We start from the raw sequence: 25,831 nt of genomic DNA on the forward strand, positions 1-25,831 counted from the left end.
TTCTAACATCGCATTTGCCTTCCACACCACAGACTCAACCTGCAAATGATCCTTTAGGGAATCCTGCACAAGGACTCTCAAGACCCTTTGCACCTCAAATTTTTGGATTTTCTCTTCATTAAGAAAATTGTCTACCTTTTTATTTCTTCTACCAAAGTGCATGACCCTACACTTCCTGACACTGTATTCCATCTGCCACTTCTCTGTCCATTCTCCTGATCTGTCTAAGTCCTTCTATAGCCCATTTCCTTCAAACTACTTGCCACTCCACCTATCTTTGTATTGTCTGCAAAATGTGCAACAGAGTGATCAATTCCACCAACCAAATCATTGACATATAACATAAAAAGAATCGGTCCCAACAGAGACCCCTGTGGAACATCAGTAGTCACCAGCAGCCAACCAGAAAAGGCTCCCTTCATTCCCACTCTTTGCCTGCTGCCAATGAGCCACTGCTTTATCCGTGCTAGAATCCTTCTTGTAATACCATGGGCTCGTAGCTTGTTAAGCAGCCTCACGTATGGCACCTTGTCAAAGGTCTTCTGAAAATCCAAGTACACTACATCAACCGATTCTCATTTGTCTCTCCTGATTCCTATTTCCTCAAAGAATTCCAACAGATTTGTCAGGCAAAATTTTCCCTCGAGTAAACTTTTCTGACAATGGCCTATTTTATCATGTGCCTCCAAGTACCCCAAAACCACTTCCTTAACAATCAAATCCAATATCTTCCCAACTACTGAGGTCAGACTAACTGGCCTCTAATTTCCTGTGTTCTGCCTCACTCCCTTCTTGAAGAGTGGAGTGACATTTGCAATTTTTCAGTCTTCTGGAACCATTCCGGAATCCAGTAATTCTTGAAAGATCGTTACTAATGCCTCCACAATCCCTTCAACGATCACCTTCAGAATGCTGGGGGTGTACACCATCTGGTCCAGGTGACTTATCTACCTTCAGACCTTCCAGTTTCACAAGGATTTTCTCCCTAGTAATGGTAACTTCATACACTTGATGACCCCTGATACCTGGAAATTCCACCATATTGCTAGTGTCCTCCACAGTGATGCAAAATACTTAGTCAGTTTGTCTGCCATTTTGTTGTCCCCCATTACTACCTCTCCAGCATCCTTTTCCAGCAGTCTGATATCCATTCTGATTTCTCTTTTACACTTTAAGTATTTGAAGAAACTTTTGGTATCCTCTTTAATATTATTGGCTAGTTTACTTTCGTATTCCATCTTTACCTTAATGATTTTTTTTTAGTTGCCTTCTGTTGGGTTTTTAAAAGGTTCTCAATCCTCTACCTTCCAACTAATTTTTGTTTTGTTATATCCTGTCTCTTTGGCTTTTAAGTTGGTTTTGACTTCTCTTGTTAGCTATGGTTGTGCCATCTTGCCTTTAGAATAATTTTTGGGATGCATATATCCTGTGCCTTCCAAATTGCTTCCAGAAATTCTAGTCATTGCTGCCCTGGAGTCATCCCTGCCAGTGTTCATTTCCAATCAATTCTGACCAACTCCTTTCACATGCCTCTGTAATTTCCTTTACTCCATTGTAATACTGATACATCTGACTTATCCTTCTCAAATTTCAGGGTGAATTTGATCATAATCAATTACAGTTCATTGCATAACACCCAATCCAGAATAGCTGATCTGCTAGTGGGCTCAACCACGAGCTGCTCTAAAACGTTATCTCATAGTCATTCTAGAAATTCACACTCTTGGAATCCAGCACCAACCTGATTTTTCCAATCTATCTGCATATTGAAATCCCCCATGACTATTGTAACAATACCTTTTTGACATCCATTTTCTATCTCCTGTTGTTGTTATTTGTAGACCATATCCCTACTCCTGTTTGAGGGTCTATATATAACTCCCAGAGACCTGACCACTGTGGCTCCCCACTGGTAGTTCCTCCCCCTCAGTTGTATCTAAAACTGTATGCTTATTATTGAATCATTTATGTATTATAGTGCAATACATAAAATTACTGCAGTACTGCTGAAAAATCTTTCTTTTTCAATCTTTTTATTAATTTCATAGAATGAAAACATAACATAGCCAAAGACTTTTACACAGTACTGTATGTACAGGAAGTATATCAATAAGCTTGAAAGAATGCTGAGAAAATTTACATGGATGTTGCTGGGACTTGAGGATCTGAGTTATTGGGAATAGCTGAATAGCTTATGACTGTATTCCCTGGAGTGTGGGAGGATGAAGTGAGATCTTATAGAGGTATACAAAATGATCAGGGTATAGACGGTAAATACATACAGGCTTTTCCCCCTGAGATTGGCTGAAACTAAAACTAGAGATCATAGGTTTCTGGTGAAAGGTGAAATGTTTAAGGGAAACCTGAGGGAAAATTGTTTCACTCGGAGGATGGTGCGAATGTGGAACGATCTGCCAGCAGACATGGCAGATACAAAGTTTTAAGTAAACTTATTATGAAAATATGTATCTGACACCAATACTATCCTGAGATTCATCTTCTTGCAGGTATTCAGAGTAGAACAAAGAAATACAATTGAATCAATGAAAATACACACTGCAAAGAAGACTGACTAGCAGCCAATGTGCAAAAGAACAAATAATAATATAATAAATAAGTAAATAATACAGACCATGGGATGTGGAGTGCTTGAAAGTGTTCGTAGATTCAATCGCAGCATGTGAGAGAAGTTTGGATAGATACGTGGATGAGAGAGCTATAATTCTGGTGTGGGTATATAGGAGTAGGCAGGGGAAAAGCTTGGCATGGACTAGAAGGGCTGAAGGGCCTGTTTCTGTGCTCTATTGCTCCATGACTATGAGCTATATGTTTCTACTTTTCTAGATTTGACCTCCGTTGAACAGTAATATTTCACACTGGGAGAACAAATAGTTGTTGAATATGCACAATGATTGATAGGGCCTAGAGCATATTGAGAAATAGAGGGACTCTGATGTACAAATCCAAACACCCCTGAAGGTGGCAGCACAAATAAATTGATGAACATGGGGGAAAAATGTAAAATCTATTGCTTCCAGGCCTCTGTGAGCTCTGTCTTAGAGACCGATGTCAGAACATCTTTCAAGAGGGTGAACCCTTGCAAGGCGTCAGGTCCCGATGGTGTACCTGGCAGGGCTCTGAAAACCTACGCCAATCAACTGGCAGGAGTGTTCAAGGACATCTTTAATCTCTCACTGCTGCAGTTGGAGTTTCCCACCTGCTTCAAAAGGGCTACAATCATATAGTGCCCGAGAAGAGCAGGGTGAGATGCCTCAATGCCTCTCTTTCAATTGCATTTGCATCTACTATGATAAAGTGCTTTGAGAGGTGGTCATGGTTAATTCAGCTCCCAACTAATCAAGGACCAGGACCCACAGCAAATTGCCAGTCACCACAATAGGTTTATAGTGGATGCAATCTCACTGGCTCTGCGCTCATCTGGATCACTTGGACAATAGTATTACCTATGTCAGGCTATTGTTTATTGATTACAGATCAGCGTTCAACACAATTATATCCTCAGTTCAAATCAACAAGCTCCAAAACCTGGGCCTCTATACCTCCCCCTGCAACGGGATCCTTGACTTCCTCAATGGGAGACCACAGACTGCGCGGATTGGAAATAACATCTCCACCTCGCTGACAGTCAACACTGGTGCACATCCAAGACGCATGCTTAGCCTGCTGCTCTACTCTCTCTACCCCACGACTGTCCGGTTAGGTACAGTTCAAACAGCATCTACAGGTGGCGACGAGGAGGCGTACGGGAGCGAGACAGATCAACTGGTTGAGCCGTGAAGACCAAAGCATTGATTGTAGACTTCAGGAAGGGGAAGTCAAAGTTGAAAGTACATTTATTATCAAAGTATGAATACATTATACAACCTTGAGATTCATTTCCTTACAGGCAGCCACAAAACAAAGATGCTGAAAGGGGATAACTTCACTTGCCCCATCACTGAAATGTTCTCACAACATATGGACTCACTTTCAAGGACTCTTCATCTCATGGTCTTGATATTTATTGCTTATTTATCTATTATTATTATTATTTATTTCTTTATGTACTTGTGAAGTTTGTTGTCTTTGGCACACTAGTTGTACACCCAGTTGGTGCGGTGTTTCATTGATCTGTTATGGTTATTTGATTTATTGAGTATGCCTGCAAGAAAATGAATCTCAGGGTTGTATATGGTGAAGTGTATACTTTAAATTTTTGAACTTTGAGAATGCCATCACCCCATGGCTCGGCTCAAAGCCTATTACCTCCAAGTAGGAATGATACAAGTTAGGTACCAAATGAAATCCAACTCAAACCAGGATCTATACAGTACAGGGTCCTGGGGTGCATTATAAACAGAGGGACCTAGGAATGCAAATGCATAGCTCCCTGAAAGCAGACTCACAGGTTGATAGGGTGGTGAAGCTGGCATATGGCATGCTGGTCTTCATCAGTCAGGGCATTGAGTATACAAGTTGGGAAGTCATGTTGCCGTTATACAAGATGATGGCAAGGGCTCACTAGTGGTATTGTGGACAGTTCTAGTCACTCCATTATAGGAAGTGTGTTAATAAACTAGAAAGAGCGCAGAGGAAAGATTTACCAGGATGATTTATGACCCTAAGTTATAAGAAGTTGTATAGACTAGAACAGAGGAGATTAAGGGGTCACCTGATAGAGGTATGTAAGATCACGAGTGACATACACCAGATGAAAACACATAGTTATTTTCCCAAGGAAGTGGTGCTTAAAGCAAGGCAGCATAGTACATTCAGTGCCACTTTATTAGGTATACCTGTACACCTGCTTGTTAATGCAAATATCTAATCAGCCAGCAACCCAGTGCATAAAAGCATGCAGATGTGGTCAAGAGGCTCAGTTGATATTCAAAGCAAACATCAGAGTGGGGAAGAAATGTGATCTAAGTGACTTTGACTGTGGAATGGTTGTTGGTGCTAAACAGGGTGGTTTGAGTATCTTAGAAACTGCTGACCTCCTGGGGTTTTCATGCACAACAGTCTGTAGAGTTTACAGAGAATGGTGCAAAAAACAAAAAAAAAATCCCGTGAGTGGCAATTGTGTGGACAAAAATGCCTTGTTAATGAGAGAGGTCAGAGGAGAATGGCCAGACTGGTTCAGGTTGACAGGAAGGTGATAGTAACTCAATAAACCATGAGTTATAACTGTGGTGTGCAGAAGAGCATCTCTGAGCACACAGCACAACACATCGAACCTTAAAGTGGAGGGGCTACAGCAGCAGAAGACCACGAACATTCCTGGATTGAAGGGCTTGTCATATGAAGAGCATTTGATGGCTCTGGGCCCGTATTGACTAGAATTCGGAAGAATAAGGGTGACCTCATTGAAACCTATGGAATTTCTTTAGCCAGAGTGGTGAGTCTGTGGAATTTGTTGCCATAGGAAGCTGTGGAGGCCAAGTCTTTATCTATATTTAAGGCAGAGGTTGACAGATTCTTGATTGTTCAGGGCATGAAGGGATACAGCAGGAAGGCTGGAGATCATGGCTGAGAGGAAAATTGGATTAGCCACGATGAAATGGCAGAGCAGACTCGATGGAACAAATGGCCTAATTCTGCTCCTATACCTTATAGTCTTATGGTCTTGTATACTACTGCTGCAAAGAAAATAAAAACAAATTTCTTGACACATGTGAGTGCTGATAAACCTGATTCTGATCTGAGTCTCTTCTGTGGACTTTGAGTGGGAAGGCTGCAGGGAGTGGAGAATCATGATTTGGAAAAAGGGAAGGGAGAGGTGAGGGAATGGGTTGCAACAGAGAGACATTCTGTATAGATCAATAAGCTTATTGTTTGGAATCAAATGACCTTACCTGGTGTTTCAGGGCTGGGTATGTCTGCACCCACGCCATCCCCCACCCTTGGCACACCTTGTCTGCCACCTGTCCAATACGCCTCCCATGGCGCTTCACCCTCGTCATTCCCAATATTCTTTGCTCCTGCCAGATTTACAAACTTGTTCTCTGCTCCGTGTAGACAAAACAGTATTGTGCGAAAGTCTAAGGCACCCTAGAGAGATAAATAGAGATAGATATATAGGTATATATATAGAAAGATATATATAGAGAGATATAGATATAAATATAGAGATATAGATATATATACCTAAGACATTTGCACAGTACTGTAATTGTACATATTTGGAAAATCACAAACCTATTTACTGGGTTTAAGGGCATAATTCACAAAATATAAAGATAAATATTTTATTTATGGCTAAAAATGTATTTCTCTGTTCTTTCCCATTTTTTATTCATTCTTTAAGGTTGGCATCAAGAAGGTGTTTGCAGAAGTTCTTCCCTCACATAAAGTAGCCAAAGTTCAGGAGCTTCAGGATCGGGGTAAAGTAGTTGCAATGGTTGGAGATGGGGTGAATGATTCACCTGCCTTGGCTAAAGCTGATGTGGGAATCGCCATTGGAACAGGCACGGACGTGGCAATTGAAGCAGCGGATGTTGTACTTATTAGGGTGAGCAAATGTTCAATAAGCAGCATGCATACAATATTTGAATAGTTTTTTTTTAATTTTCATTATCTTTACCTCTTTTGTAATTTGTAGTGATACGCGTCCTGTCTTTTGCCCCCAGAATGACCTCCTGGATGTTGTGGCTAGTATCGATTTATCAAAAAAGACAGTTCGTCGAATTAGAATAAATTTTATATTTGCCTTAATTTATAACCTGGTAGGAATTCCTATTGCTGCTGGTGAGTAGAGGTTCTTCTTTACATATTACTCCTTTATTTTAATGACTTGTTCATCTTATAAGCAATTAATAACTTTGTACATTCAAAGGCTGCTCAAGCTATAAATGGGAGGAAACTGGGATAGGAACCAGTGAAAAGTTAACAGAGCATTGAACCTACATTGAACTCCAAAATAATGTGCTGATGGCTTCAGTAGGAAAAGTTGATGAATTTGATAGCACTAATGAAGGCTGGGAGTTGTATATCGAGAAGGTGGAACTGTATTGTAACGTGAACAATGTGGAAGAGCAAAAGAAAGCCCCTACGCTTCTTAGCTTAATGCGCCCAAGAATGTACAGTCTCTTATGCAACTTAGTAACCCCTGCAAAACCATATGCAGTGCTGCATATTGTGTAGTATCCTCTGCCACGAATAAAAGACATTTTTGCATCTTTAGCAGGCAGGGAGAGGTTTTCAAAGATTGTCTTGTCACAAGCCTATCTGCAAATGGAGACTGAGTAGTCAAGCAGGAAGTTCTTCGCAATCAGCACTCACAAGAGACTGCTCCGGTACAATCGTCTCGTCTTTGGTGTCGCATCAGTTCCAGCAATTTGGCAACGAGCAATGGACCAAGTGCTCCAAGATATCCCAGGAACACAATGTTACCTTGATGACATCATCGTGTCTGATAAAAATGATGGGAAGCACCTCCAGAACCTTGGTAAAGTGTTTACCAGGCTGAATGAGTATAGTCTGCATGCAAAGACAGAAAAATGTGAGTTTTTCAAGAATGAAATCTCATATTGTGGACATGTCATAGTCATGCATGGCTTACATAAGTCACAGGAGAAGATTGAAGCAGTGCTACAGGCACCCAAACCAGAAAATGTCTCACAACTCAGGTCATACTTGGGCCAATGTAAACTACTACCACCAGTTTTCCCAAACATTGCATCCTTTGAATGCACTGCTACAGACAGGAGCAAAGAGAGAATGATCAGAAAGATGTGAAAAAGTGTTCAAGGAAACAAAGAGACTAATAACATCCGATGAACTGCTCCCCCATTATGACCCATCCCCCTGCCCATCAGACTGGTGTACAATGCATCCCCTTAGGGCATTGGAGCCATTTTTCATCACACATTATGAAAGATGGATCTGAATGCCCTATTGCATTTGCTTCAAGATCACTGACAAACACAATGCAACTACGCACAGATCGACCAAGAGACTGGTATGAGGAATAAAAAAAGTTTCACCACTACCTCTACGGACAAATGTTTACACTAATGACAGACCACCGGTCCCTTGTGTCCATTTTCAATCCCAGGAAGGAATTCCAGTGATGACTGCTACCCGGTTACAACGTTGGGCATTATTCCTGGGAACCCACTCTTATGACATAGAGTTCAAGGGTACCAAATAACACAGCAATGCTGATGGCTTGACACATCTTCCGTTCTTGGCAACCACAGAAAAGTCTTCATACTGTGATCCAGCAGAAGTTTTCCACACTGCATTACCAGTTGCTGGTAAATTCTGAAATACAACCGGAAACAAGGAATAACCCAACATTGTCAAAAGCCTTTGAAATCACCATGTAAGGATGGTCAGCTCATGGTAACCCTATGATTCGAGAGTTCTCAGCGAGACAAGACCAACTGTCGGTATGTCATGATGTAGTTCCCTTGAAACTATGCACCAGAGTGTTAGAGAATCTGCATGAAGACACCTGGATACAGTCAAGATGAAGAGTCTTACCTGGAGCTATGTGCGGTGGCCCGGAATAGATAAACAGATTGAAAACTTGTCCAAAAGCTATTTGGGATGCCAAAAAGTTCAAAATGTACCCCACAGGCACCATTACACCCATGAGAGTGACCGTCTTCACCATGGCAAAAAGTACATATTGACTTTGCTGGGCCATTCATGGACTCCATGTTTCTGATTGCTGTGGATGCTTATTCAAAGTGGCTGGAGGTTATACCACTGAAGTCAACCATCTCAGCAAAGACTGTCTCTGCTCTGAGGCCTATCTTTGCTAGAAATGGCTTACCCAAACAAATTGTGAGTGACAATGGATCACAATATATGTCAGAAGAATTCTGACTATTCATGAAGAAAAACAGTATGTTTATTTGGAATATAGGTTTATGAAAGAGAAACAGAATGTTTTATACATATACAGTTTTATGTTGCATTAATCTAAAGAGGGATGAAGTGTAATGTATGAATCTATTTCTTTCAGAGTAATGCCCCCCCTTTAGTACTATGTAATGATCTGCTCTCTGTGCATGCGCTGTTGTCTACACATGTGCATTGCTATCTCTCTCTCTCTCTTTCTCCCCTCAATGTGAATACACCAGTTAAAGCCATCTTCCTTGTGCATGCTTTAATTTATATGTAAATGTGTACAGACATAACAAGTAGAGTTGATTATCTCGAGACGGAGAGTTATCAGACATCCCACCTCTCCCGGAAGTTCTGGGAGTCTCCCGCATATTGATAGTGGCTCCCTGATGCCCGCAAATTATATACAATATCCTGGATATCGATTTCTTTTTTGAGAGCGAGCGAGAGAGAGAGAAAGAACGCTCCATGGCAGAGTGTTCCAAAAAAAGAAAATATAAAACGTACATCACCTCAGACTACACTAAAGTGTACCCCTGCCTAATAGGGGTCAAAAATAATGACAGTGTTGCTCACTGCACTGTTTGCAACAGTGACTTTTCTATCCCCCATAGTGGTTTAAGATTGTAAAAGACATGTTAAGGTGAGTTTAACAGGTGTCATTCATTCATTAGCATAGCTAACGTTATTTAAACTAGCTGGCTAGCTGCTAAGGAGCTACTCTATTGCAGACATCCCACGTCCCGCAAATTGATGGTGCTACCTCCCTGAAATGAGTTTTTGCAGGGAGATGTCTGAGTTATGGAGGACACACTGGATCCAGTACATAAAAATACCCACAGTTTACATGATCAGTCCTATATAATTCGTCTATGTGAATGGATTTCTTCTAGAGATAGTTTTAACAAGGAGGCAAGAGTTTCTCTGTATTATAAAATAATGGGGAGAAAGAAATTAAAAACAAGAGAGAATCTGCAGATGCTGGAAATGCAAGCAACACACATAAAATGCTGGAGGAACTCAACAGGCCAGGCAGCATCTATGGAAAAGAGTGCAGTTGACATTTCGGGCTGAGACCCTTTGGCAGGACTGGAGAAAAAAAGATGAGAAGTAGATTTAAAAGGTGGGGGAGGAGAGAGAGAGAAACACAAGGTGATTGGTGAAAATGGGAGGGGGAGGGATGAAGTAAATAGCTGGGAAGTTGATTGGTGAAAGAGACAAGGGTTTGGAGAAGGGGGAGCCCGATAGGTGGGGATAGAAGGCTGTGCAAGAAAGAAAAGGGGGAAGGAGCACCAGAGGGAGGTGTTGGACCGACAAGGAGATAAGGTGAGGGAGGGAAGCGTGGATGGGGAAGGGTGAAAGGGTCGGGGGGAGCCATTACAGGAAGTTTGAGAAATCGATGTTCATGCCGTCAGGTTGGAGGCTACCCAGATGAAATGCAAGGTAGTGTTTCTCCAACCTGAGTGCGGCCTCATTGCGACAGTAGAGGAGGCCATGGATTGACATATCGCAATGGGAATTGGAAGTGGAATTCAAAGTGTGTTTGCATTATTGAAGTATTGTAATTAATTCTATTAAGTGCTGTAAAATATATTCATCATTGCATACAATGGTGTATGATATTTATTTTGTGACTTGTATAACAAACAAGTTAAACATTCTGTCACATTTGCAATGTAAAGAATTAAAATATTTTGTTGAACTGCCACAGATGTTTCAGCTGAGGAATGTTAACAGAGAGAATATAGAAACAATATATTGTGATGTGCAGCTCTCCCAGGGTGTCCAGGGAGGTGAATCACCCCTGGTGAAGGGGGCAGCTCACTCGCCTTTGGTCCCCACTGGATACTTAGCTCTCACCTGTGGCTCCAAGTAGCTGTTTGCACGTGACCACAGGCAAGTCCCAGTACACTGCTTCGACAGGTGGGCTAAACCAAGTGAGGGTGGCTGGCAGCCTCATATCCCGGTGAGATAGGGACATGCCTGTCCTGGCATGCAAAGCCAGCTCTGGCAGACTGGGCAGATGAGACCTACAGTGAGATCCGACAGCTAGGAAGGAGGTATTGCGATGCTCCTTGGAGGGCGAAGGGCATGACAAGGATTAGAAGATGGTATGGTCATCCACTGCAACCAAGGAAGACCCCAGTTTGTGATACTTGTTTGTACCACTGGAGCAGACTTTTGAGATCTATTTCCCCAGTGCAATGGCTTTTCCTCTTTTAAAAACTCTCCCGCACAGGTTTCTTGTCATCGATGGATGACCACCATTTCGATATGCAAAACCTGTGAATAATTCTGTAACTAAGTAAAATGGTGTCAAGATTATGATTTTTCACTTGCGGATAAGTAAGCGATGTTTCCTATGTTGATGCACAATAAAGCTGCCTCTGGAATCCATGTTTGGTTTGAAGTCAGAGAGCTTCTCTTTCCTTCGATTTGTGTTGTTAACTGCTAGTATGCATATGACTAGATTTCACTTCAGTGTAAAATGGGGGCAACTTCCTTAATGATTCATTGTTTTACATTTCAAATATGCTATGTATTTTCCAGGTGTGTTTTTGCCTTTGGGCCTAGTTTTACAGCCATGGATGGGTTCTGCTGCAATGGCTGCTTCCTCTGTTTCTGTGGTCGTTTCTTCATTATTGTTAAAACTGTAAGTAGCATAACAATTTTACAATGTTCAGTCAGCTAGTAAGAAATAATATATGCTGTTTCTCAAACAAATTGACAATTTAAAAAGGCTGAAAAATACTTTTTTTGCATTTTGAAAGATAATGATGAATTACAGGTTGTTGTGGATAACTCAGCTTCGCCTTTAATTCAATAATAAATCATTATATATGGAATTGGAGGCTACAATTCTGAAGTGATCTAATAAAAGATGCAGAGAGCATGTCTCTTCACCATGAAGCACTTAGTCCTTCTGTCCTTGTCCTTCTTGATCTCCCTCTGGATTTATGACACACCTGATCACATCATAGACTTTCATTATCCGTCCCGGTGGTAGAACACATTGGCACTGTTACAGTGTCATAGAAGAATACAGCACAGAAACAGGCCCTTTGGCCCATCTAGTCCATTCTGAACCGTTTAATCAGCCTACTCCCATAGACCTGCACCAGGACCATAGCCCTTCATACCTCTACCATCCATGTACCAATCCAAACTTCTCTTAAACATTGAAATCGAGCTTGTTTGCACCACTTGTGCTGGCAGCTCGTTTCACACTGTCACAACCCTTTTTATTCCCTTAAGCTTTTCAATTTTCACCCTTAACCCATGACCTTTAGTTGTAGTCTCACCCAACTTCAGGGGAAAAAGCCAGTTTGCATTTACCCTATCTATATCCCTCATAATTTTGTATACCTCTATCAAATCTCCCCTCAGTCTTCTACATTCTAAGGAATAAACTCCTAACTTATTTAATCTTTCCTTACAATTCAGGTCCTCCTGATCCGGCAACATCCTTGTAAATTTTCTCTGTCTTCTTTCAACCTTATAGTAGATAGATGACCAAAACTGTACACAATACTCCAAACTAGGCCTTACCAACATCTTATACAACGTCACCATAACATCCCATCTCCTGTACTCAACACTTAGATTTATGAAGGCCAATGTGCTAAGAGATTTCTTTACAACCTTGTCAACCTGTGACACCACTTTCAATGAATTATGGATCAGTATTCTCAATCCCTTGTTCTACAGGATTCTTCAGAGGGCTATGCGGTAGGGTAGGGTAATTCCAGGCAGTTTCTAGAGTAGGTTACATGGTCGACACAGCGTTGTGGGCCAAAGGGCCTGTCATGTTTCGTAGGTTTCTATGTTCTATGTTCAGTACCCTACCATTCACTGTAAGACCTACCGTGGTTGATCCTATCAAAGTACAACACCTCACAAACTTTGCAATCAAACTGAAATGTTGATTTATTTCATTGCAAGCAGTAATGGACTGGCATTACTAAGTACAAGATAACATTGTGGAAATAAGCTACAGTTGAATCATGCTCTGAGGATCCCCGCAGCATCTGTTGACCCTGTGATCTCTGCTTCGGAGGACGAAGTCAGTCAGTCTGTCTTTCAAGAGGGTGAACCCTCTCAAGGCAGCAGGGCCCAATGGAGTACTTGGTAAGGCACTGAAAACCTGTGCCAACCAGCTGGTGGGTGTTCAAAGACGTTTTCAATCTCTCACTACAGTCGGAAGTGCCCACTTGCTTCAAAAGGTCAACAATTACACCAGTGCCCAAGAAGAGCAGCCTATCGTCCAGTATCACTCACATCTACGGTGATAAAATGCTTTGAGAGGCTGGTCATATCTGGAATTAACATCTGTCTCAGGAAGTACCTGGGCCCAGTGAAATTTGCCTTTTGCCACAACAGGTCTACAGCGGACGCAATCTCAATGGCCCACCACGCGACCCTGGATCATTTGGACAATTCAAGTACCTACGTCAGGATGCTGTTTATTGACTATAGCTCGGCATTTCACACCATCATTCCTATAGTTCTGATCGAAAGGCTACAGAACCTAGGCCCGTGTCCCTCCCTCTGCAACTGGATCCTCAACTTCCTAATTAGAAGACCACAATCTGTGTGGATTGGAAATAACATCTCCACCTCACTGACAATATGTGTGCTTAGCCCACTGCTCTACTCTCTCTACAGCCAGGACTGTGTGGCTAGGCATAGCTCAAACAGCATCTATAACTGTTCTGATGATACAACCATTGTTGGCAGAATTTCAGATGGTGACGAGAGGGTGTACAGGAGTGAGACATACCAGTTAGTTGAGTGGTGTTGCAGCAATAACCTTGCACTCAACGTCAGCAAGACCAAAGAGCTGATTGTGGACTTCAGGAAGGGTAAGACGCGGGAACATACACCAGTCCTCATAGAAGAATCAGAAGCGGAGAGAGTGAGCAAATTCAAGTTTTCGAGTGTCAGTTCCTCTGAGGACCTAATCTGGATGCAACATTTTGATGCAACTATATAGGCAAGACAGCGGCTATATTTCATTAGGAGTTTGAGGAGATTTGGTTTGTCAACTAAAACACTCAAAAACTTCTACAGATGTACTGTAGAGAGCATTCTGACTGGAACATCACCGTCTGGTATTGGGGGGAGGGGCTAATGCACAAGATCAAAGTAAGTTGCAGAAACATGTAAAACTAGTCAGTTTCATCATGAGTATTGGCCACTGTAATATCCAAGACATCTTCAAGGAGTGGGCCCTTAGGAAGGTGGCATCCATCATTAAGGATCTCCACAACCCAGGACATACCCTCTTCATACTGTTACCATCAGGAAGGAGGTACAGGAGCCTGAAGGCACACACTCAGCAGTTCAAGAACAGCTTCTTCCCCCTGCCATCCGATTTATAAGTGGACATTGAACCCATGAACACTACTCACTGCCTTTTTAAATTTTTTTTTGCACTACTTATTTTAACTTAGCTATTTAATAGACATATAGATTAGATTAGATTATGAGGACACTCAGTCCTCGTTTATTGTCATTTAGAAATGCATGCATTTAAAAAATGATACAATGTTCCTCCAGAATGATATCACAAGAAAAACAGGACAAACCAAGACTAAAACTGACAAAACTACATAATTATAACATATAGTTACAACAGTGCAAAGCAATATCATAATTTGATAAAGAGCAGACCATGGGCACGGTTAAAAAATAGTCTCAAAGTCCCGATCGACTCATCATCTAACGCAGGTGGCAGAAGGGAGAAACTCTCCCTGCCATGAACCTCCAAGCGCCGACAACTTGCTGATGCATTGGAAGCACCCGACTGCAGCCGACTCTGAGTCTGTCCAAAAACTTCGAGCCTCTGACCAGTCCCTCTGATACAGCCTCTCCGAGCACCATCCTCTGCTGAGAGCTTCGACCCCGCCCCGGCCGCCGAGCAACAAGCAAAGCCGAGGACTCGGGGCCTTCTCCTCCAGAGGTTCTGGACCACACAGTAGCAGCAGCAGCGAAGCAGGCATTTCAGAAGATTCACCAGATGTTCCTCTGTGCTCTCACGTCCGTCTCCGTCAAATCAGGATTGTGCACGGCACCCTACTTGACGAATAACAGACATCACCACCGGAGTGGCCACTGCGAGCTGCGTTGCGTCGCCATCTTCTCCTCCCGCTTATACTTAATGTTACTTAATATACTTAATTTGCCCACTGCTGCTTAGGTCAGCAGCATCTGTGGAGGCAGAGGGTTTACTGATGTTCTGGGTTGAGACCCTGCATCAGGACTGGGAGTGTAGAGGAAGGATAATATGCAGAGGTGAGGGGTTTGGATGAGGTAGGAGCTGGCAGGCGATAGGTGGAATCACGTCAGGAAGGGATGATGGATACGTGGAGGCACCTTGGGGGATGGGAGTGGAGGTAGAGACAGACTCCACATCTACCATATGATTCTTCACTATTTCTGCTAGCATTTCTCTCTATATTTATTTATCATCTATTTCATTGTACTGCTGCCGTAAAGTTAACAAATTTCACAACATATGCCAATGACGTTAAACCTGCTGATATGAGGATGGATAGATAATTTATGCAACAAATCCTACTTTGAAATAATTAGGTTATTTGAAACTGTTAACAATAAAGATTAAAAATTATCACCATTACAGTGACAGGCATTTTAGCCCTCAAGTATAAAATATAGATGTATTCAGTGCTGTGAGCATGAGCAAAAATTGACTTGTAAAGAGATTTGATGGATTTGCTGTCACATTGAGAAGACAAATTCTTCTTTTCCTTTTTTAAAATTGATTTCCTGGCATGCATCTCACATTCCATGTTCTTAAAGTTATACCATTGTGTTTAATGTGGGAGAAATCACAAGTATAAATACAATGGAACTGAGGGAAAATAAAACCTGTGGATTATGTTTTGCTTATCATAATAAATATAAATTTATCAACTGAGCGAAAAGCAAGCTGGTGGAGAAACTCAGAGGGTCAGCAGCATCTTTGGAGGCAGAGGGATTACTGATGTTCTGGGTCGAGACCCTGCATCAGGACTGAGAGTGTAGAGGAAGGATAATATACAGAGGTGAGGGCTTTGGATGAGACAGTAGGTGGAACCACGTCAGGAAGGGGTGATGGGTACATGAAGTCACCTTGGGGGATGGGAGAGTGGAGGTAGAGACAGACTCCATCAGCCTCCACATCTACCATATGATTCTTCATCATTTCTGCCAGCATCTATGCGATCCCACCACAGAACACACCTTCACTACCCATGCATTTCTAAAACCAATTTGTAAATCCCTGGGTCACTGATCCCTCCCCTGGCACTTACCCCTGCAACTGTAGGAGCTACAATATCTGTCCTAACACTGCCTCCCTTGCCATCATCCAGAGCTGTTATCACCCCCTCCACATGAGGGAGAAACTCACGTGCATCGTCTTCAATCTGCTCTATAGTGTTTGATGCTCAATGCAGCCTTCTCTACATCGGTGTGACCAGGTTTACACTTACAGTTATTACATAAATTGCAGGCTACTTCGACAACATTTCCAGAAGTTTGTTCTTCGCTACATATTCCAGCATCTGCACTATTTTGTATCTCCAGTGGACTTTTCTTCAATCAGATCATTGTTGCTGTACATAATTGACTTTCAGTATTGAAAATAACCATAAAACATACAACTAGAATTAGGCCATTCAGCTCATCGAGTCTGCTCTGCCATTCCATCGTGACTGATTTATTATCCCTCTCAACCCCATTCTCCTGCCTTCACCCTGTAACCTTTGCCACCCTTACTAACCAGCAGTATATCAACCTCCACTGTAAATATACCCAATGACTTGGCCTCCACAGCCGTCTGTAGCAGTGAATTCCACAGATTCAACACCTGCTGACTAAAGTTGTTCCTCCTCATCTCTGTTCTAAATTGGTATCCTGTATTCTGAAGTTATGCCCTCTGGTCCTAGACTCCCCCACCGTAGAATCTACACATCCATTCTGTCTAGGTCTTTCAATATTCAATAGGTTTTGATGAGGTACCCCTCTTATTCTTCTAAACTTCAGAAAATGCATTGAGAATGTACTTGATGATTAAGGTGTAACATTGTCTTATTCATTGACTTATTATTTTCAATTTTAGCTACAAGAAGCCAAATACAGAAGAACTTGAATCTCAAGCACAAGGCCACATGAAGCAGTTTACACCGTCACAAATTAGTATTCATATAGGAATGGACAACAGGCATCCAGACTCTCTGAGGCTCAGGGCCTGGGAACGATTAAGACGTGTCAGTCGATTATCATTACCATCTGATAAGCGATCAAATCAGGGTGGATCTGCTCATGAAGAACACGAAGAATGCTCTTTGCTGGTTAGAGAACAAAATGAAGAGCATTCCATCTAAAGATTTATGAAGGTTATGAATTGAAGAAATAAATTTACAAAACCCGTAGTCCATTCAACCAGGACCTCATTAAAGGGTCAACAGTAGCTAAATTGCCCATCATGTATACCCTTATTTGATGTTTTCCATGCATTTATACCAAGCTGTTTTATTGACCTTCATGTGCTTTAAACTAAATTGTGTAAGAACATTTTTTTAAGGTTTAAGTTTGTGAAAAAGACATTTTGTACTTAATTAATGCTACTTAGTCTTTTAAAGTCAGTAGTGCATAAAACCTCAACAAAGCCTAACAATTTTGTTATTTTAGACTTCACACCATGTACAATACTGAACAAACAGAATTCCATTAAATGTTAGCTGGTATAAATATCAATATCTTTAACGACTACCCTCTTTTATTTTTAAAACTGCCAATAACAATGCTTATACCTCCCTATTGTTTTAAGTCACCAGATGAAAAATAATTTGCATAAACAGTTTAAATTAGTATAAACCCAGAGCACACGCAAAATGCTGGAGGAACTTAACTGCTGAGTTCCTTTGGCATTTTGTGTGCTGTAATTGATTAGCTTCCTGTTTTTAAAACTAAGTTAAATCTTTTATTCACCATTCCTCATTTCCGAACAAAATCTGGGAACCATACAGTTGAGAAAAACATCTGATGAGTTCTTTACTGACTGAATTGTGCTTGCTAATGGTTGGTACCTGGGCTGAACAAAGGTGAAGTTACCAAGTTCAGAAATGTACTCAGCATCCACTGACAAAAGCATCTTAAAGCATCCTCACTCCTAGATTCAATTATCCTTGACTTGAATCCACAACAAATTATTTAGTTCATCCTCACCTTCATCTCGGACAGACATGTAATCATAAAGGCCATGGCCCAAGTGAAGAACAAGGTCTTATGGTAGTGGTGGCAAAATCTTTCTGAGAGCATGTGCACAAATTGGCGATATTCTTCTAAAAATTTCTCTTGCAGGCTATGCTAATTTTGAGCAGAGATTATGATTAATTAATGAATTAGTAAATAATTATGGATGTTCTAAGGAAAAAAGATGAGGTCTATTTACGTTTTGCGCTGTACTTTTAAAAAAAACTCCTTCATGTGCTTTCACAAGTAGGTAGTCATTTCAGATCTGTTTAAAACTTCCTTGTTGCCACTGTTATGTTTTGTAACTCCAAAACATTAAACTAATTGAAAAAAATACGGATCAGGGAACAACTTATCTAACTTCATTTTTACTTCAAGTGATGCACACACATACGACGTGATGGCGTGATAACATATGCCATTCACATACTTTTATAGATAACCTGCAATAAATATTTAACCAACAAAGAATGCTTAATAAACAATATATTTATAATATTACTGATACACTAAATATACACAACCCTTGTGAAACAACATTTCTCTAAGGTTTAGGTTTGTGAAAAAAGACATTCTGAACTCAATTAAAGTCAGTAGTGCATAGAATACACAAGAGAGAATTTTGGTCATAAATTCATAACTTAATCTCTTCTTTCTGCCGTGAAACTCAGAGATCCTGTATTCATTATTATCTTCAAAAATGGAGATAAATGCAATCATGGTAACTACAAACTGTGTCTCCCTGGGCAGGGCATATTGTTCACACCAGGCTCTGGGAACAGATGGTTCCAAACTCTGTCATAGCTAAAGATTAACAGATACACAGAAGGAATGGGAAAATGATGTTACCCAAGCCTCCTTGAAAGAAAATGTAAAATCCATAATAGGTCCACCTGGTCATTGGAATCTGCTGGCCATGATTGCTCAAGATGGAGAAGGAACATTCCAGATGGCACTGAGGACCTCAAGTTCATGCATTGAGATCATAAGGAAGCCCTGTGTAAAAGTGGAAGGAGCACAGCAACTCACAAACTAACCACCTGCCTTTCCCAATAACCACCTGAGGCAGTCTGCTAGTCCCATCTTGGCCTTCTCAGGAACTGGAGTGGAATCAAGTAATCTTTGATCTTAAGGGACTGTGAATGGAGAAAAACAAGAGAAAGAACAGGAAAGTATACAGCTAATTCCTTCCTTTTGTCAGCTTTCCTCGGGTGCAAAGCTCTACAAAATCAAATCACTGAAGAACATGTTAGAATGAAGAAATAACATACATCAGATCTTGACACTGGAGATATTTTGTGGCATATATATTTTAAACAGTAGATGGGTGTATGCTTTTCAGCACATTCAGGAACTAGTTAATAGGAGGGTGGTGACACAGTAGTGTAATGGTTAGAACAATGTTCTACAGTGCCAGTGATTAGGGCTCAATTCCTGCCACTGGCTGTAAGGAGTTTGCATATTCATCCTGTGACCACGTGGATTTTCTCCAGGTGCTCTAGTTTTCTCCCACATCACAAAATATATGGGTTAGAGTTAATAATTTGTGGGCATGCTATTTTGGCACCGGAAGCATGGTGAACCTTGCGGCTGTCCCCAACACTTTGTCAGACTGTGTTGGTCATTGAAGCAAAGAATGCATTTCACTGTATATTTCTACGTATATGTGACAACTAGTGCTAATTTTTAAACTTTGAATGCTGATAGCTGTAGTCTGTGCTATGTGATAATAGGACAGAGGCAACATATCCCTTTAATGTTGCCACAAGTACAAATTTCCTGAAAGCTACTCAGATTTGATCTTCTTCACAGATCAGGTTCCAAAGTTGTAATGAAGCTGTTGAAGGACACATTATAATAAAGACAGTTACAGTATAAATGTTTTTTTTTTGTTCTGGATGTGGATGCTGCTGCTCATCCTTAATCACCCGTCAGAGGCGGTGAGGTGTCTTCTTGAACCGCTGCCATCCTTCTAGGCTGACTTGGAGGGGAATGGGAGCTGGTGGTATTCCCACGTACCTGCTGCCCCTTTCCTTCTGGTTGGTGATGGTGGTGGATTATAGAGGTGCTTCTGAAATAACCGCAGAATACTTTGTATTTGGTACTTACTACAGCCAGAGGTGGAGGGAATGAGTGCTAGTGTGGTGGATGAGACGGCATTCAAGCAGACTGCTTTATCCTGGATCTCTGGGTGCTGTTGGAGCTGCAGTCATCCAGGCAAGTATGATGGAGAGTATGCTATCATACTCCTGACTTGTGCCTATAGTTGATGGCTTAGGGTATCAGGATGTGAGTTGCTTACGACAGGATACCCAACTCTGATCTCTCACCGTATTTCTGTGGTTGGCCCAGTGTTGCTTCTGGTCAATAATACATTTCCAGGATGTAGATGGGGGGAGGGAGGCAGAAATAGTAAAGTTGTTCAATATCAAATGTTGCTGACGAACATTGCCTAGCAGATTTGCAATACAAATGATATTTACTGCATGTGCATCCTTGTTGGTTTGTTATCCAATTCTTATTCATGCTGCCATAGATTGGAAAACAAAACTGCAGATGCTGGACTCTGCAACAAAAGCAGAAAATGCTTTTGCTCAGCTAGTGAAGTGGAATCTGTAGCAAGAGAGATCGATGAAGATTTTGCATTCTGAACTGGGAAATTCAGAAAGTCAAAAGAAGAGCCCCTAATCTGGAATGTTCCACATTCCACGGATGCTGCTTGAGTAGTTGAGTTCTTCCGGCATTTTCTGTTTAAGTGCTGGAATAGATTGCTTTCTATGAGAAGTTTGAATGGATTGAACAGCTTTTCATTTTTAACTTACAACTGTTGAAAATTATTTCTCGTTGAAGCAGGTGAAGATGGTTAGGCTGAAGATACCATCCAGGAAGGCTCCTACAGTTATGTCCTGAGCAATGTTCCCTCTAATTTGTAATGACCTGTGCTGTGCAATTTTTTGCCCAGTGACAACAACATGTGCAAACTGAATAATTTCTTCACTAAAAACAGCATAAATAAGCCAGTTCTAAAATCTGCAGACAAATCATCGCAAACTCCATGTTGTCAACACTTCCGCATCAGAAACCGGAAAAGGAAATGTGATTGTCATGATTGTGAAATATACTTAACATGCCAGCCTTTTGTCTGCAGTTTAAATTCCCTTGTGTGCTAGTAGCAAAAGATGCGTGCATGTGCACATGCGCACACCTTAGAGGGAACATTGGTCCTGAGGTTGATATAATTAACTTCCAGTAGCCTCAACCACAAACAAATGCTCAATTGTCGTGTATTCATGAGATTGTTTACTTTCAAACATGCAGATGAGGGCAGTATTTTGGTTGTTAAATTCTAAACAGTATCTAAAATGTTTCTTAACAGATCATGAATGAATTGGCATAATATACAGTATTTCTAGAACTATATCAGCAGGAAATACACATTTTGGGGTACATATTAATGGAGAATATTTATAAATTATTTTTCTAAAAATGTAAAGTTTTGTGAGTTTTGTATTCTTGCTGTCCAACATGATAATATATTCTATTTCTGAAAGCAAGGAACTTCCCAGTTTGATTTTCAACAAATTAATTGTAAAAAGTTCAAGTTCTAAAGGCCGTTATGGTCTAACTTATAACACAGTCACTTAAAACAAAGGTTTTTCTTTAAGACTTGATATTACAGGTTGACCTCTGAGCAGCCGAAGCTGGCATTACACAAAATAATGCTCCTATTTCTTAAAGAGTTGATGAGAAATTTCTGTTTAATTTTGCTGTGCTAAATTAAAATGTACAGCTGAGTTAACCTCTGGAATAAAAAAAAAGCTTGGGAAATGTTACAACAGATTTTGATAGTTTACACAGTAAAGGGAAAGAACAATCCTTTAACAGCTGAATGATATGTTTCAGCAGTGTATAATATCCTCAACATTTGAAACATAGAATCTCTGTTTAAAGAAATCACAGATTATGTAAAAGGCATACTTATGTTCTTAAAGTACAATTTACAATATTGGAACTTTTGCAGTAGGTGTAAACAGTTAAAAAACTTACCATTGTAATTGATGGAAAAAGTTATACATTCCCCCTCTCGCTTCTTTTTCCATTCCCCAGTTTGGTTACCCTCTCACCCCTTTTCTTGACAAGGTCCTTTACGGGGTGCATATCCAGAATATTAAGATGCATATTATCCACAGTGAATTGGCCGCTTGAGTTCAGAATTGGCTTGCCACAGAAGACAGAAGGTAATGGTTGATAGAGCTTTTTCTGGGTGAGCGGCCTTGACTAGTGATCCTCCAGAGGGACCTATACTAGGACTTCTCCTGTTTGTGATATATATGAAGGACCTGTGTGAAAATAGAGATAATAAGTTAGCAGTTGATATTAAGATTGTTGATGTGGATAATGGATACAGCAGTACACAGATCAGATACTGATATGGGCAAAAAAAATGGCAGGTTAGTTTAATCTAGCCAAATGTGAGGTTTTGGACTTTGGGAGATCAAATGTAAAGTTTTAGCAACACACATAAATGCTGGAGGAACTCAGCAGGCCAGGCAGCATCTATGGAAAAAAGTACAGTCGCCATTTCGGGCTAAACCCTTCGGCAGTCCTAGAGAAAAACAACTGAGGAGTGGATTTAAAAGGTGGGGGGAGGGGAGAGAAAACCACCAGGTGATAGGTGAAACCTGGTGGGGGGGGGGGATGAAGTAAAGAGCTGGGAAGTTGATTGGTAAGAGAGGGAAAAGGGGATGGGAAATGGAGAGGGGAGGAGGGTTGGGGGGCATTACCAGAAGTTTGAGAAATTGATGTTCATGCCATCAGTTTGGAGGCTACCCAAACAGAATATATGATGTTGTTCCTCCAACCTAAATGTGGCTTCATCACGATAGTGAGGAGGCCATTAGATGGACATATTGGCATGGAATGGGAAGTGGAATTAAAATGGGTGGCCACTGGGAGATCCCGCTTGTTCTGGCAGACAGAGTGTAGACGCTACATGAATTTGTCTCCCAATCTACATTGGGTCTCACCAACGTACAGGAGGCCACAGTGAACACAGTAAATGACCCCAATAGACTCACAGGTGAAGTGTTGCCTCACCTGGAAGGACTGTTTAGGGCCCTGAATTGTAGTGAGGGAGGAGGTGTAGGGGCAGGAGTAGCACTTGTTCCGTTTGCAAGGATAAGTGTCAGGAGGGAGATCAGTGGGGAGGAATGAATGGACAAGTGAGTCGTGTAGGGAGCGATCCCTGCGGAAAGCAGGAAGTGGAGGGGATGGAAAGATAGACCCGACGTAGATTGGGAGAGCTTCTATCGACGCAGAACATCTGCCAGAACAAGTGGGATCTCCTGTGGCCACCCATTTTAATTCCACTTCCCATTCCGATATGTCCATCCATGGCCTCCCCACTGTCATGATGAGGCCACACTTAGGATCGAAGAACAACACCTTATATTCCATTTGGGTAGCTCCAACCTAATGGTATGAACATCGATTTTTCTAAATTCTGGTAATGCCCCCTAACCACCCCCCCTTCTCCATTTCCCATCTGCTTTTCCCTCTCTCACGTCATCTCACCAATCAACTTCCCAGCTCTTTATTTCATCCCTCCCCCACCAGGTTTCACCTATCACCTAGTGGTTTTCTCTCCCATCCCCCCACCTTTTAAATCTACTCCTCAGCGTTTTTCCTCCAGTCCTGCTGAAGGGTTTCGGCCCAAAATGTCGACTGTACTTTTTTCCATAGATGCTGCCTGGCTTGCTGATTTCCTTCAGCACTTTGTGTGTGTTGGTCGGATTTCCAGCATCTACAGATTTTCTCGTTTGTGAAATGTAAAGTTTTTATTAAATTTCAGGTATAAAACTCTGGAGTATTGCAATCAATTTTCAAATCAAGTTTAAGTTTATTGTCATTCAACCGTATACCTATATACAGCTAAATGAAGCAACGTTCCTCGGGACCAAGGTTCGTAATACAATACATGTAACTCAATAACACCACAATGGTAATATTACCACAAATAGAGTAAATTAACAAATAATAAGGCACAAGTCAAAAAGTAAACAATATACATAACTCGCATTTCGTACGTGATGAGACCTGAGTGGTGGCAGGGAGTTAGGAATTCTCATGGCTTGGGGGATGAAGCTTGAGTGAAGATAGAAAATCCTATGGCATTACAGGGAAATCCTGGCATGGACAAAGGAATGGCTGATGGGCAGGAGGCAGTGAATGGGAATAAAAGGGGCCTTTTCTAGTTGGCTGCCAGTGACTAGTGATGTTCCTCAGGGGTCAGTACTGGGACCGCTACTTTTCACATTGTTTGTCAGTGATTTAGATAATGGAATTCATGGCTTTGTGGCAAAGTTTGCAGATGATTCGAAGATAGGCAGGGGGGTAGGTAGTGCTGAGGAAGCAATGCGTTTGCAGCAGACAGACAAATTGGAAGAATAGGTAAAAAAGTGGCAGATGGAATACAGTGTTGGGAAATGTATGATAATGCATTTTAGTAAAAGGAACAATAGTGTGATCTATTATCTAAAAGGGGAGAACCATCAGAGGGTCAGACAGACTTAGGGGTCCTCATGCAAGACTCCCAATAAATTAATTTGGAGATTGAGTCTGTGGTAAAGAAGGCAAATGTAATGTTGGCATTTATATAAAAGCAAGAAGATAATGCTGAGCCTTATAAGACATTAGTCAGGACACACAGAGCATTGTCAACAGCTTTGGGCCCCATATTTCAGAAACGATGTGTGATCATTGGAGAGAGCCAAGAGTAGCTTCATGAGGATGATTCTGAGAATGAAGAGGTTAACATATGAAGAGCATTTGGTAGCTTTGGGCCTGTACTTAGTGGAATTTAGAAAAATGTGTGGGGATCTCATTGAAACCTACCGAATGTTAAAAGGACTAGATAGGATAGATGTGGAGAGGATGTTTCCTATGGTGTGGGTATCCAGAATTTGAGGGCACAGACTCAAAATTAAGGGGTGACCTTTTAGAACAGAGGGAAGGAGGAATTATTTTAGCCAGAGAGTAGTGAATCTGTGGAATGCTCTGCCACAAATTGCGATAGAGGCCAAGTCTATGGGTATATTTAAAGCGGAAGTTGATTGTTTTCTGATCAGTCAGGGCATCAAAGAATATAGTGAGAGAGCAGGTGTATGGGGTTGAGTGGGATCCAGGATCGGCCATGATGGATTGGCAGAGCAAACTCAATGGGCTGAATGGCCCAATTCTGCTCCTATGTCTTATGGTCTAAAAGGGAGCCAGTAAATTTTTCTTTAGGGTCAAATTGTCTAATACTATATATAGGGAATGTATTTAGTGAGTTCAAAAGAGATGCGTGGAACAAGATTTTTTTTCACACAGAGAATGGTGAGTGCCAAGAATGTGCTGCCGGTGGAGGCAAATATAATATAAGGCTTTCAAGAGAGTTTCAGACATGCAGTGAAATGTGCAGAAAATGAAGCGATGTGGATATTGTGTAGGAAGAAGGGACTTGTTTCATTTAGGTACTTTATTAGTTTAATTATTTTAACACAATGTTGTAGGCCAAGGGGCCTGTTCCTGTGCTTCTTTTTCTTTTTATTCTCTCTCTCTCACTCCATCTCTCTCCCTCTATCTCTCTCTCCTCCTTTATTTATCTTTTTTCCTGTTTTCAGTGTTACGTACCCCGTAACTGGGTTGCCAAACCAGCAGAAATGGATCACTCAGT

At 41.3% G+C, this 25,831-nt stretch overlaps 1 protein-coding gene across 5 annotated transcripts in view; it reads left to right on the forward strand.

Annotated features, from left to right (window-relative positions):
• LOC134349697 (copper-transporting ATPase 2-like) overlaps nt 1-18,408 on the forward strand; it is a 142,582-nt gene extending 124,174 nt beyond the window's left edge. For 3 of the 5 annotated variants that reach the window (XM_063054410.1, XM_063054407.1, XM_063054408.1), the window contains exons 19-22: nt 6,305-6,508; nt 6,627-6,744; nt 11,404-11,506; nt 16,979-18,408. In XM_063054410.1, coding sequence (XP_062910480.1) covers nt 6,305-6,508; nt 6,627-6,744; nt 11,404-11,506; nt 16,979-17,243 — 690 coding nt within the window. In that variant the 3' untranslated portion in view covers nt 17,244-18,408. The remainder of the gene's footprint in view (nt 1-6,304; nt 6,509-6,626; nt 6,745-11,403; nt 11,507-16,978) is intronic. The other 2 variants (XM_063054411.1, XM_063054409.1) reach the window with 1 other exon arrangement.
• Nucleotides 18,409-25,831: the final 7,423 nt, after the last annotated feature.

This window comes from Mobula hypostoma, chromosome 7 (genome assembly GCF_963921235.1).
Source record: "Mobula hypostoma chromosome 7, sMobHyp1.1, whole genome shotgun sequence".
NCBI classification, from domain to species: domain Eukaryota; kingdom Metazoa; phylum Chordata; class Chondrichthyes; order Myliobatiformes; family Myliobatidae; genus Mobula; species Mobula hypostoma.